Source organism: Magnolia sinica, chromosome 4 (genome assembly GCF_029962835.1).
Source record: "Magnolia sinica isolate HGM2019 chromosome 4, MsV1, whole genome shotgun sequence".
NCBI lineage: Eukaryota > Viridiplantae > Streptophyta > Magnoliopsida > Magnoliales > Magnoliaceae > Magnolia > Magnolia sinica.
Genome location: NC_080576.1, coordinates 40670847 through 40685596, shown reverse-complemented (window position 1 = coordinate 40685596; position 14750 = coordinate 40670847). Strand labels below are relative to the sequence as shown.

The 14750-nt window shown below is 39.3% G+C and overlaps 1 protein-coding gene across 1 annotated transcript; it reads left to right on the top strand.

Moving 5' to 3' along the window:
* The first annotated feature begins 1777 nt into the window (after window positions 1-1777).
* Window positions 1778-11917, top strand: LOC131243057 (uncharacterized). The gene is made up of 8 exons (XM_058242120.1): window positions 1778-3038; window positions 3108-3380; window positions 3459-3529; window positions 4297-4387; window positions 9093-9277; window positions 9643-9748; window positions 9837-9962; window positions 11589-11917. Exons 1-8 carry the CDS (start codon window positions 2847-2849, stop codon window positions 11727-11729), a joined length of 1185 nt encoding a protein of 394 aa, XP_058098103.1. The 5' UTR covers window positions 1778-2846; the 3' UTR covers window positions 11730-11917.
* Window positions 11918-14750: the final 2833 nt, after the last annotated feature.

The window sequence follows — 14750 nt, the reverse complement described above, 5'->3', positions numbered from 1 at the left end:
GGGGCCTGCCTGATGAATGGCGAGGATCTTGCACATTCAGGTTGAGTCCCACTAGAAGTCTAGATGGACGAATGGATGTGATCTTTATCTATACCATGTTTACTCACATTGCAGATCTACAGTTGACAAATCCATTGATACAATTGATGAATGGCCTGCATGCCCACATGATGGACGGTCCACATCAAAGGCGGGCTCTACATGATGGGCGGTGGATGTTAAAGTTGGGCTCCACATGATAGATGGCCAACATCAAAGGTAGGCCCTATATAATGAACAATGCATGTTAAAGATCGGCCCCTATTGATGAATAGCCCACATCCAAGGTGGGTTCCACATGATGAACAACCCACATCAAAGGTAGAGCCCACACAATGAACGGTCCACATCAAAGGTTAGCCCCACGTGATGGAAGATGTGAGGGATAATTATTGATAATGTTGGAAATCAAACATACTTTTATACTTTTGAGCTGATAAGTATTTTGTTTACCGGACATAGTTGTCAGCTTAATAAGTAAAAACCAAGATAAGCTACTCATGGTACAAGTAACTTACTATACAGGTGCCCCAAAGCGTCAACCAAAATAAATTTTCTGCGGGAAACTGAATTTCAAGGACTGATGTAAGTAGTGTTTCGTAGGCTGTTGATGGATCAATTTACAAGATCATAAGATCATTTCTTTGAAAGTATAGGTCATGTTTCGCGTCGTATAGGAGTTTTTCTATGAAAAAAATGAAATAAAATGCACTCTTTATCGGTCTCACAGGACTGTTTTGTTGATACTAAAACATGATTTGATTGCAGAAAGGCATGGCCATAGCTACTGCTGCTGGCTGAAGCCTTGTAGACAGTGGAGGTGTCCTTTAGTCTCCAGCTGGTTAGCAATGCATGCTCCCCTGAGCATGGGAATGTTCCTGGTTCGTGTTTCCACCGGTTTCCAGGCCCTAATATGCAGAACTTATTATTATCTCTCATCTTTTAATATCAAAATATAGACAAGGAGAAGTGAGACAATATGGAAATACAGCACAACTCCAGCGAGAGATGGAATGCGTATGCCAGGTTTTTAGTAGGCATTTCCTCTTAAATGATGGTCCACTCAAAAGCAGGCCACACTTCTATGAGAAATACCCACCAGCACTCTATATTTCAACATGCGTGTGGGATAGCTGATGACCTGACCCACTCGAATTTTGTTCCTCATCAGTGGATGGAATATTTCGCACGTGCTAGATCATGCATGTACACATGCCCAATATACACGTGACTTTGGAAGAGGTAAATCCAGAACGGCACATTTATTTCGATAATCTTATCGTGTTATTAATACAATTTTAGTGAGCAATTTTTTTTTTAAAAAATTTTAAATTTGAATTTCCACCATTGATCCTGTTTATTTTAACCATTAATGGCATGGCTACCAATCAGATAATTAAGATCGTCCATCAATTGGTCCATGATGATTCATTTGGATGGTATGGATTACCTCGCATGTGTTCCATGTCATATATATATATATATATATATATATATATATATATATATCACCCCAAGTCGAACCGATGACCTCTTGTTGAAACTCTTATAAGTCTATACCACCGAGGCATGAGTAAGGGCCCCTCAAGTCCAGGAGGGTCTGTCGCCACCAATTGGATCGATGGTCCAATGATTTCAACCATCCATCTTTTCGTCATTGCTACACTTATAATCATACTCCAGTGATGATCCTAATCTTCGCTATTTAGAGTTCTAGTTCAATCCAAGCCATTGAAAAAATTCATTTCCTGTTCTGAATACGTTTATAGATAGTAATAGTTCCAATCATCTGTTAAGAAATATTTTGTTCCTGTCGCCCGTATGAGATAAAATACACAATATGGATGGTACCGATCATATGAAAACCCTTCATGTGGGCTGCAGTGGGCGGCCACATACGCTAGATCTTATGACGCGATGTAGGAAAAACGAATTCGATGTAAAATAACTCCCGAGAAAGAACGCAACTCCTCTGTGAGGCTGCCACGTGTAAATCAACCAGTGGTCCCCAACCCCGTTCCTTTTTCAAAAATAAAGAACGAGAGAGAAACTTTGATACTCCGGAAAACCGTGATAGATGACACACATGCACTTAGAAATTGCATACAAGGGATGCAAGTAAGTTAAATTAATCAGTAAAAATTATGGTTCCCAGATTAGATGCATCATCAACCAAAGACAGAATCATTTGGTTATCCGGAAGCTATCAGATTCGTGGACATTATTTAACGGTTGAAAATGAAAAAAAATCCAATGGTCTATATTCTAAAAAACACGTATCAAGTAATCAAAGGTTAGGATATCTAAAACAAATCTGATTTTTGGTTTATCTAAAATGTTTTAAACAATTTAGTCGGTTGAATTTGAGTTATTATAAGCTACGTATTCAAATTCTCAGTGCCTGCGTATCAAGCCTCATACGCTGCCGAAGTATATGTTACTTCCAAAAGAAAAAGGTCAGAAACTCTCTAACGGCTCATTCCCTTTCCTCCTTTTTTTAAAAAATCCCGACCAAACGCCTCTTCCCTCCCATCCAAATATCGAAGAGAAATCCCAAACTCTCTCCTCTCTCTCTCTCTCTCTCTCTCTCTCTCTCTCTCTCTCTCTAACCCTCCATTCAAAGAGAGGGTTTGGTCTCTGTCCCATCCGTTTGTACGGTTGAGATCCTCTTTATCCCCCGCTCTCTGTCCTATCCATTTCTAGGGTTGAGATCCTCTGCTTCCTCCGTCGCTAGAGTTTTCAATATTTCGATATCTTGAAGAAAACGGAGAATCTGCATTTCTAGGGTTTCTTCCTTCCTTCACGAGATGGATCTCCCTTCCAATCTTGATTTATACATCCACGAATCCATCCAACATTCTGTCGGCCTGCCTGTCTCCTCGAAGACCTTGGAACTGAAGCTTCTTGCCTCCGAAGATTCACGTCACCGACTCCAAGACCGGATCTTCCTGCTTCAAGATCACTTGAAGGAGAAAGATGAAAGAATCGAGCGATCTAGGGTTTGTATTTTGTTGTTGTCGTGATTTTGCACTTCTTGGTTGTGGTTAGATGATCAGTTTTTATTACAGGCGGAAGCGAGTTTGAATGCACAAGCATTGAGGAAATACATCGAAGAGAATCAGAGATTGGCGGCAGAGTGCACTGAATTGCTGAGTCAGTGCGCGAAAGGGGAGAGGGAGTGCTCGCTGTATGAGCGTGACAGAGAGGCATTGATGGAGTTTGGGAACGACGCAGATGAAAGGGCGAAGTTGGCTGAGATCCATGCTCTGGAGGCAGAGGAGAACTCAAGGAGGCTTGCAGAGGAATTAGAGAACTATAAACATGAATGCCAGATGCTCCTGGTAACATTCTCTTTAGCTTCTTTCTCCTGGACAGTGTTTCTATTCTCTAAAAATCTGATGTCTATGTTATAATAATAGTCCAATGAAGCAAAGGCAATTGAGGAGTTATGCACACTGAGGCAACGGATTGGTGAACTTGAACATGAAAGGTATAATCCTGTTATAGTTTATGGTTTTGTTGGCAGAGGCATGATATTGAATGTCTGATTATGTTGGATCATCACATGTGGTTCATATGCATCGACCACATGTGATGTACATGGTGAGTCCAGATCATTCAAGTTGTGGTTCCACAGTGGATGGGCACATCCCAAAATTAAACTGATTGGGCTACTCCTATCTGTTTGATTGGTGGCCACCAAATGGATGGAAAGAAATATCATGAAGGGTCTGACGCTGAAGCAGCAGATTGTTGAACTTGAACATGAGAGGCATAACCCAATTGGAGTTTATGGATTTATTGACAGAGGAATAATACTGAATCTGTCGGATTTTGCTGGGTCATATGCATGGACATACCCCTGGGCCCACATTCAATGTACTTGCCGAGTCCATTGTTCAAATTGTGGGCTCCAGAGTGGATGGGCATTTCCCAGAAATACACTGATTGCGCGCACTCCTATCTGGTTGACTGGTGGCCACCAAACGGATGGAAATAAATATCTTCATGGGTCCATCCTCGTTGGTTAAATGTCCATTGATCAGCAAGTTCAGCTTCTTCTTTTTTAATTTTAATTTTAATTTTTTTAAATTTTTTTCTCTATACCTCATCCTCAGTAGGCAAATAATCTGGACAGTTTTGGATTCTGTGCATGTCTTCCATGAGTAGTTACACACGTGTGCATGGATTGCTATACTTTCTCTTTTTAGTATATTTGATTGCAGCCTACTTTGATTTATCATGTTGAACAAACAGTTCGCAAGGAAGTGGTCTTGCTTGTAGCCAGTGTTCTTCAGTGAAGAAGGAAAATCAGGAATTGCGGTCGCAGTTGTTAGCTACTGCTCCTGTGAGTATCAAACTTCATTTGGTTTATTTATATTCTTTCTAGGCAAAGAGCTTTGAGTTTTCAAGATAGAGTAGAATAAAAACCTATTACGTATTTCTCAGTAAAAGACTATTTCTCATGGTACTACAACGACTAATATTTAAAGCCTGTTCTATATTATAGCATGTTCCCATCAGTTTATGAAATGGGGCCGATGTTTTAATTTTTTGGAGTCAAGAACCAGCTACAACAATGCATATGAGATGCCATGACATTTCCTTATTCTCGTCCATAGTTCAAAGCTCAAAAACTCGACTTGATGTCCAACTGGGTTCACTTAATAAGAATATTGAAGTAACAATACCTAATAAGAAGCTATGAATATTAAAATTGACATAAATCATCATCGATGATATGCATGGCTTATTGGTAGAGTTGTTCAACTCTCATAAAACAAGCGGGGTTTGAATCTCACACTTTTTTCACATTCAACATTTTTAAATTTTTTATTTTTATTTTTATTTTTTATTTTTTTTATGAAAAGAATTCCTAACTGAGTTACTCGGTTTGAGTTGTTTCGAGTTGCATTGAGTTGACTGAATCAGGGAGCTGACTCGACAAGTCTGGCTCAGTCTCCACCGAGTCGAACTTGTCAGTGAGTTTCATGCTGAGTTGGCTCGAAATCTTGCTGAGTCGAGTTGTTCAGTCAAGTCTCGAGTCTAGTCACTGAGTGCATGTACACATGTTCCGTGCATGTGTTATAGCTAGTACGGAATATGGATGCGTGCGCGTATGCATGTTATAACTAGCCCATGCACGTATGCGTGCATATGTTTTATATGTAGCCTGTGTTATAACTAGTCCATGCATGTATGCGTGCATATGTTTTATATTATCTAGTATAGTGTGTGTGCATTGTCACCTGAGTTAGTGTAGCGTAAGCTACACGCTGCTTCTAGATTTTTAATCAAGGTTGTTCTTGGTATGGTTGCACCAATTTCATGATATTTACCAAGTTAGATTAATTAATAATAGAATTTAACAAGTTTTATTAATATTGTTATTTATATTATTTTTACAAGTATTGAAAAGATTAACAAGTTTGATTAAAAATAGATAAATGTAACTAATCATTGAAAATATTATTTGATTTTAATGTTGCAGTGAAAAATAATTAGTAATGTGAGCTACATAGCGTGTAAAATATACAAAATTATCATGTAGTGTAGGCTACATGCGACTTAAGCTATTTTTATGAGCTACGTAGTGTTAAGGCTAAGTTATGCTACATGCGACTTAAGCTATTTTTATGAGCTATGTAGCTATTTAAAACACCGGTTCTACCCTTTGTTCTTTGTTATTTAATACAAATTGTACTATTCGTTTGTGACCCATTGAACTGTGAACTTCGCCTATAATGAACCAAGGCCCTCTTTGGAATTAGGGAAATGAAAATATGAATTTGGTAAATACAAGTACTAGTCAACTTCGTGGATTTGCTTGCATTGGGTTTCAATTTGGCATCTCCCAGTCCATAGTTTGGGAATCAAGCTAACAAATCCATGAATTTGTGGTTAATTTATTGCGATGACAGAACATTATTGCATGGGAATAATTTTTATTGCTTTTGAAAGAGTCATTTTGTGGATTTGCCGAGTCTTTATTTATTTATCTAATTTTTGTATTTGGATCTGGATTTGCCTAATTCCATGATTTATGGGGGTGTGGATTTGTGAAATCCTAATTTGGCAAATCCTAGCAAGAAACAAACAAAATAGATTTTGAATATGTGGATATCACAAATCCCTGCCCTAAATCCCTCACTCCAAACAACACTAAATTGATTTCTTCTTCTTGTATTGGTTGTATTTGGGCTCATGATTAGCAGAAGAATTGTCAAAATGTTTGGTATTTTGAACCTAGTCTTCTTCTGTCTTCATCACCTTATTTTCATTTTGACTTTGTGGATTTAAAGGTTTCTAACTGTATATGGAAATGGCTCTATATTGTAGGTTATCAAAAAATTTGCCAAACTATGTTTGTTATTTTGAAGTGTGTTAAATTCCCTATTTAAGATCCATCAAGTTAGTGGCAATGAGTGCAGTGCAATTAATATTGGCCGATACTATCAGTAGTGCATGTGCTTGATACAAAACCCCACATAAGTTCAGGTTTTGTGGGATATCGGTGGTATTATCGCGATGTATCGATGATAATAGCGATACATTATTGAAAAAACAAAAAAAAAAAAGAAGGAAAAAAATACCTTTCAGCTGTTCTTCTTCCTCTTCTTCTCCTTCTCCTTCTCCTCCTTTCTTGCCTAACATGGGATGACGCGCCAGAGTTGAGTGATTGGATCTCCTCCAATCATTTCAATTTGTTGCCCATGATCCATGTTAGATTGGACCATGGGCCAGCATCATCTCCTTCTTCATCTCTCTCTTTCGTTTTTCCTCTCTCATTCTCTATTACGACTCTCTCTCTCAAGACTGCAAACGGTCTTTTCGAAATAAAGAAAAGTGAGAAAGGGGTGTCACCCCCATGTTAGGTGAGAAGGGGGTCGGCGACTTAGGTGGGCCCCACCATGATGTTTATGTGAAATCCAATTCATTCATCAGGTGCGTCACCCCATGGTAGGTCCAGGGTCCAAAAATAAGTCCCATTTGTAATTTAGGTGGGCCATATGATTGGAAATAGTGTACAAGCAATGATCAACCTCCAAACTATTTTCCTTGGCAGCCCATGTGAATCATGGATGGCCTGATTTTCAGGCCCCATTTCTTAATTTTGTTTTGGCATCTAATGGTTAGAGTGGATTTTATACAATCATCATAGTGGGCCTTGTAAAAATCAAGGGCGGCAATCTATGTACCAACTATTTCCTTTGGTGTGGCCCATCTAAATCACGAGTTAGCCTGATTTTTTGGCCATGGGCCTAAAGTGAGATTACACATCTATTGGTCGGAGTGGATTTCACATACTGCATCATGGTGCATCGCTTGATTTGAGCCAATATATTTTAAAAAAATATCTTACCAACCTTTTTTTTATTTTTTGTTTTTTATTTTTATGGGGCCAACCTTGATATGTATGTAAGATCCACTCCAACGATTATATGTGTAATCCCATGTTAGATCCAGGGCAACAAAATCGGGTGGACCTGTGATTGGCCACACCAAAGGAAACAATTGGTTGAGAGACATCCACCCTTGAATTTTATGAGGCCCATAATGATGATCATATCAAATCCACGCCAACCATTAGATGCCACAACAAAATTTAGGCATGGGGCCCAAAAATCAGGCCCATTCGTGATTCTGGTGGGCCACGCCAAGGGAGATAATTTGGAGGAAGAACATTGCCCTGTACACTGTTTCCAATCATGTGCTCCACCTGAATCACTGATGGGGCTATTTTTTAGCCACGGGCTTAACATGTGGTGACGTGACACACCTAGTGGTTGGGACGGGTTTCACATAAACATCACGGTGGGGTCAACTTGAGCTGCCAGGCCCATTCGTGATTATGGTGGGCCACACCAAGGGAAATAATTTGGAGGGAGAACATTGCCCTGTACATTGTTTCCAATCATGTGCTCCACTTGAATCACTGATGGGGCTATTTTTTAGCCATGGGTTAAACATGTGACGTGACACACCTAGTGGTCGGGACGGGTTACACATAAACATCACGGTGGGGTCCACTTGAGCTGCCAGATCCCTATTCTCTATTTAATGGTATGCACAAATTATACGTGTACGAAGCACACGATGCATGTACAACACTTATACGCATGCACTCAGAAATTGGATAGGTGTCATAAATTAACTCAAAATTAAACTAGTTAATTGTGGAACCACGGAAGCCAAGTCATAGTCCCAAAATTAGATTGTTTGAACAATTCCCGACCTTTGACTCGTGGACACTTGTTTAATATTTTTTATTCTTAACTGTCCAAGAAATGCCCATCAAATGAGGAAATAAACCTAAGTTTTGGGTTACGAGATATAATATGGACAATTTAATTTCAATAGCTTGAACGCCACGTGCACAATTTTTAAAAATAATTAATTGACTGTGTTTTCATACATGTCTTTTATGATTTATAAATTATATTAGTTAATTTTGAATAAGTTGTGCATCACTCTGTTAGACAACGCATAGTTTAGGACCCCATACAAAGAAACTTACTACAAGCACTTATTTTTTGTAATCTTTTAATTTCTAAGTGTGCAATGATGCCTTTTTTGACATTCCCTGAAGTTTCATTGAAAAATGCAACCAATTTTCCAATGTTTCCCAAAAACAACAAAACATTAATCGATACATACAATATTTCCCATGCGATAAATGACATGTTTCCGTATCCAGAGGGTGTGATACATCCCATCAATATCGATGCTGAAAACATTGGTTAGAGGTCAATTCACCAATTTATTTATTTATTATTGGAGGATTGGAAATGGCAAAATTTACTAAGTTATTCCTATGTTAAAAATATGAGATTTGTATATTTACATTTCAGAAATTGGTTCTTAGTTTTGAATCTCCTTATCTTCCTTTTCTTACTTTTTGTTCTTTCAACTCACAGTGACAATATAAATATGGAATGGAGAAAATGTATATTTTAAATCAAATTCTGTCATTCAATTGAAAATGTAGAATGTTGAAATGCTTATAAGTTGTATTATAGTAGGCTGATGAGCTTATTACTTATGCTTTAAAGGGTGATTCATCCGGAGTCAACACAACTTCGGAAGGCCATTTACTTGACTTGGTGATATCTTCAATGCTTGTTAAAGCTGATGCCACAAGACAGATAAATGTTGAAGTTGCGGCAAATGCACGTTCTTTCTTAGAGGCACATACAGGAATAGAAGCATGCCAAGGATTGCTTAAACTGTGGGACATGTGAGTTCTGTTCCTTCCCCTTTTCTTTTGAAATAATTTGAAGTAATTTAGTTGCAAAATTGCAATATTTACAATATTCTAAGCCATGCCGAGCTATTATTATACGTGTATCGTCTTCATCATTACTATATCATTTTGTGTAAACAATGCCTTCCAATAGCCAGTTAATTGGATTCTCTATTTGAGTCCCCTTGACTAAGCATTATCCCAAACTTTTTGTTTTGAGCTTGAACCTTTGCTTGCTTCAAATGGAATAACAGTGGAATTCTCTTTGATTATTGCGGAATGATCTTTGAACTTTGTTCTTACTCCAAATGAAATCTCTCTTTCTTTTTGTTTTATTACTTTTTTTTTTTTCCTTGCAGCTTAAGTCCATCAACTAAAAATATTCTGGCGTTGGCTGCTGAAGCTGAATCACTGCAAAAAGATAAGGAGCATTTAAGGATTAACCTTCACAGAGCGGAAGAGGAAGTATGAAGATAAAGCTCTTCAGTTTTTGTTTATTTAGATTTTGTTTCACCACAATCATAGTTTAATCTGTTGATTTTCTATTCGCAAGGTGAAAGTGTTGTTCGAAGAAAATAATATGTTGGATGAGGAGAACAAGAGGTTGTTGAGACAGGTTCACCGAGAAAGACACCATCAAGGATCTGATGGCAAGCATACCTCAAGTGTTTCTGCCAAAGTGAGAAAAAAGCTCTATTTTGTTGAATTTCTTTCGACTTATAAATGTTTACAATGTGGGCTTTAGAAATTCAAATCACGAGGTTCGTATATTTGGACAACAGGTTCCTCTAATATGCATTCACTAACATGGACTCGGCATATTTAATGGCTTGATCATTGGTTCATGGGGATGAGTTGCAGATCATGATTCACCTCCAGTGCGCATGTTAGATGTACCCTATATGTGCTGTTTGAAAAGGTGAAAGTATGAGGTGAATTATCTAGGTCTCCTAAGAGGCGTGGTGTAACTGTGTAATTCTTTTTATTTAAAAGAATGAAAATATAGGAAAATAGACAAATTTAAGAATAAACTATAAAAAGTATATGAAAACATAAGATATTCTAATGTTTCATGTTTCATGTGAATTTTATATTGTTGATTATCTATTCAATTGGTATTACATTTGAATGCTAGATCGAAATGCATAACTCAAAAATGAATAACTAACCAAGAAAAAAGTTATGGAAACATCAAACAGTTAGGAAAAGAAAATAAAAATCATGGGGTCACTCTCCATTATGTAGAAAGAGGAAATTGGGAGAAATTTGGAATGTTTAAAAAATTTTTTTTTTTTTTTTACACACGCACCCGCCACACAACCATGTACACTGTAGTGGGATTTCACCACCTATGGGTTTCGAACCCAAGACCTCGTGTAGAAACTCCTTAAGAGTCTACCACTCAGGCAAGGATTGGAACCCTGGAATGGGGTTAAAAGCTGCTCTAAAACATGTTTTATTTAATTCGTTATTGGATGATTGCTTTGTGTGTGTGTGAGTGTGTGTGTGTGTGTGTGTTTAACCTCAAGAAGGTTCAAGCCTCCCTTGCTTTCTAAAAATTGCCCATAACCAATAAATATAGGTGCTAGCCTCTCACATGTCACTAAATGTGGCGTGTAAGCCTGTCTGTATTAAACCTCAAGATCTATTCCTAGGGGCATTTTTGGGAGAGCCTGACCTTGAGGCAAGTGCCAAGGTGCAAGCCTCCCATGCTTTTCAAAAATTGCCTATCAATAAATGCAGGTCCTAGTCTTCTGGGGTGTACTGCCAATCTGTTGGGGGGTTGTGTGTGTGTGGTTGTGATGGTTGCCACTTCTCGAGTCCGCTTTTAGTGTGCTTGGGGTTTGCTAATACATCTTATTTGGGCCCTCGGAACTGTGAACATGGATAAACATTTCCTTTTAATGTCCACTGAAATGTTTCTATTATTGATATTCATGATTTGAAGATGCCCAGTTCAAATCACAAATACCTGCAATGCTAAGTGATGAGACAAGGATTTCAATATGGTCCACTGTTTAAATGCTGTTCCAGTTAAAAGGGTAATTTGTTTTTCTTAAAAACCCAAAAATCCTGATTGAATTCTCAAAAATCTTGATAGACTACTCAAAAACTAGAAAAGAAAGAAAAAGTGAATATGATGTAAGGTTCTTAAAACTTTGAAGCATCATGTTCAAAATTCAGCCTAACTCAAAATCATGATGGAGTTTATGGTTTTTAATTTAAACCTTTGTATGACTCTTTTGTTTTGTGGTTTTCTTTTCGCTTGTACAGTTATATGTATTTATTTATATTTCTTATGCAGGGGAAAAGAAAATCAAGTCCAAAGACGACTGGTTCAATCATGGGGAAAGTGATTGATTTTAATGGACCAGATTCACCGAGACAGCCTCTGTCACCTCTGCAGCACAATTCACCTGATTCCAAGATGCATAGGAAGACGTAAGGACTCTGTAGCACGGTTCTCCTGTAAGGAAAAAATCCATCACAGAAGCATCTTCGACACTCTTGTTTTGCCTGTATTTGGGATGTTGTTACTGCTCTGTAGCCAAGTGAATGATGATTCTCCGTTCCTTTCTATTCACTATAAACTTCATTTGTTAATTCAAGGCTTGGATGCAGTGTTGAATTGAATTTACAGCTTTTAGTCTCACAGAGCACAAATGACTCTATTATAATTGCCACCCTCAGTATTCATTTTGCGGGACTAGAGAATCCTCCAAATTGCAATTAAATGACTTTCAAGTTGAACTTGATAGGAAGCACCCCATTACAATTTGGTCATTTTGCAATTCAATTCAGTGGTGCATCCAAACAAGCCTTAAAGCATTGGGGCGGATTAGATTTACATAGAAGAATCAGTACTCTGAAGTATATCCTTGTTATTTCCATCTTAATTCGTAGCTATAGTTTTGATACATACAAAGTAACTTCAACTCATCAAAATAATCAAAATGCCAAGACTAAAAAGAAAGTCAGAGTTAACTAAGCATTGACTAAAATAATACGTATTATCTTGAATAGAACTGTGAGTTGTTTCTACGAAGAAAACGTGAGTTGGGAATGAGGTATCTCAAAGGACTATCCAGGTAAAATCCTCCGAGGCATGGCTGCTCAATTTGTTATCATTTTCATTCGACTAGTGTCATTATATATATATATATATATATAGGAAAAGGTTCTATGCGGTCGAGCTCATGAGAACTTCCCATGAGGTCGAGTCATGTGGGCCCCACCGTGATGCGTGTCGAACATCTACCCCATCAGTTAGATGCATCATTCCATGGTGGGCTTGGAGCTTACAAATTAAATCAATCCGTGACTTGTGTGGGCAACACCACATACAAATGTTGAGAGGGGTTATCCTCCATTAAAACATTCATAATCATTTGTTGGGCCCACTAAGATGTTCACAAATCTAGCCCACAATTATGTGTGTCCCACCTGGATGAGGGTCAGACCAAGTTTCAGATGCATCCAAAATTCAAGTGGGCCCCACCAAGTACTTATATATGTTTTAGGCATGCCTTGACATGATTTTAGATGGTATGGCCCACCTGAGTTCCTTATACGGCTGATTTTTGGGACATCCCATAATTTAAAGGGGACCCATCAAATGGACAGTGTTGATGTTCGACACGCACCACGGTGGGGCCCACAAAGCTCGATCTCATGGGAAGTTCCCATGAGCTCAACGCATAGAACCATTTCCTATATATATATATATATATATATATATATATATGTATGTGTGTGTGTGTGTGTGTGTGTGTGTGTGTGTGTGTGTGTGTGTGTGTGAAAATGGACCAACCAAGACAACCACAATGAGAGAGGGTACAAGGCATAAGTAAAGGGAGGTCAGATAAGAGCTCAGCCTTGCCGACCAAGTGCGATCTCTATGAATACTAAGAGGATTGAACACCAGCAGTGAGGTCGGCTCTAGTCGACTTCTTGTTACCTTGACGTCGGGTAGATATCAATGTCAACCTTAGACATCGACCACTACCAACAGTTTAACTCGATCTATGGGACCTCAGCCGATTTGAGCTGGGTTTTAGTTGGCAATATTGGCCGCATTGTGCAAATGCTAGAGAGGCAGAACACGCCGCCTGACCATGAAGTAGAAGCAGCCGCAGTCACTGAGCAATCTCGATCTCCATAGATTCCCCATGACTCATATGGAGCCAAGCAACAACCTGGATAGCATAATCAAGCACCCAACCACACTGCGGGAACTACTGTGCTTGTTGACTCTGATCTACACCACACGTTGGAGAATAAAAGGCAGGGGAAGGCTCCCGAGGTAGTGGCTGAGAATGAGGTCCCTTGAGAGGCCGAGCTCAAGGAGATACGAGGCTAGATCGGCGATATTCAACAAGCGTATCGATCTCGGGGCCTAACTTAGTAGACGTGTAATGTTGGAAGAAGACCACCGTTCACCTACGGTCTAATGGCATCTCTACTATCATCGAGATTCCGGATGCCACAAATCACTCATTATTCTGGGATTGGTAATCTAATTGAGCATCTAGAGTTGTTTAGAGCATGGATAGAATTGCACGGTGCGACCAGCTCGATGATGTGCCGAGCTTTCTCCCTGACCTTGTTAGGAGCAGCGAGGAAGTGGTACATGTAGCTGAAGCCAGAATCCATTAGCTCTTTTACACAACTTAGCAAAGCCTTTATCACCCAGTTCATCGGTGGGAAAGATCGGAGAAAACCAACAACTCATCTACTCACCATTACTCAGGAGGATGAGCTGCTGAAGGATTACATTACCTGCTTCAATGCAGAGGCAATACAGGTGGAAGGCTACTCTGAGTAAATAGCCCTGGCCGCGATGATATCCGGCCTCAAGGAAGGCCGATTTCTTTTCTCAATTGGCAAAAATCCTCTGACCACGTTGGCCAACCTACTCAACAGAGCACAAAAGTACTCCAATGCGGAAGAACTCTTCAGCTCATGAAAGGCCACTCGAAGTGTAGGGAGCTCACCCAAGGATCGAAAATGCAGAGAAGAACATCCTCCCTCCTTTGAACGCTACTCCTGAGCAAGTATTCATGGAAGTACGCGACATGAAGATCCTGAAGTGGCCGAGTAAGATGAAGGCTGACTTTGACAAGTGCGATAAATGAAAGTATTGTCACTTCTATCGCGACCACGACCACACTAATGTCGACTGCTTTGATCTCAAGGAAGAGATCGAGTCACTGATCTGTAATGGTCATTTATAGGAATATTCGGAGGACTTACTGGAGGAGGGGACTCAAACATAGCTCGCAGGGCTCATACTAGGAGCATAAGCAGCTCGGAGCATCATGTCCACCTCACCAGCAGGGCCCCAAAAGAACAAAAGATCGTCCCCTGTGGCCTGACATTTTCTTAGGAAGATGCCCGTGGAGTCCACCAGGCCCACGACGATGCCCTAGTGGTGACTATGACAGTGGCTAACTATAAGGTGTACCAC

Excerpts from the sequence above, each read along its gene's own strand:
- LOC131243057 (XM_058242120.1), top strand. The coding sequence starts at position 2,847 with ATGGATCTCCCTTCCAATCTTGATTTATACATCCACGAATCCATCCAA. Across the intron at positions 3,039-3,107 it reads AAAGAATCGAGCGATCTAGG|GCGGAAGCGAGTTTGAATGC; the intron begins GTTTGTATTTTG and ends TTTTTATTACAG. Across the intron at positions 9,278-9,642 it reads TTGCTTAAACTGTGGGACAT|CTTAAGTCCATCAACTAAAA; the intron begins GTGAGTTCTGTT and ends TTTTCCTTGCAG.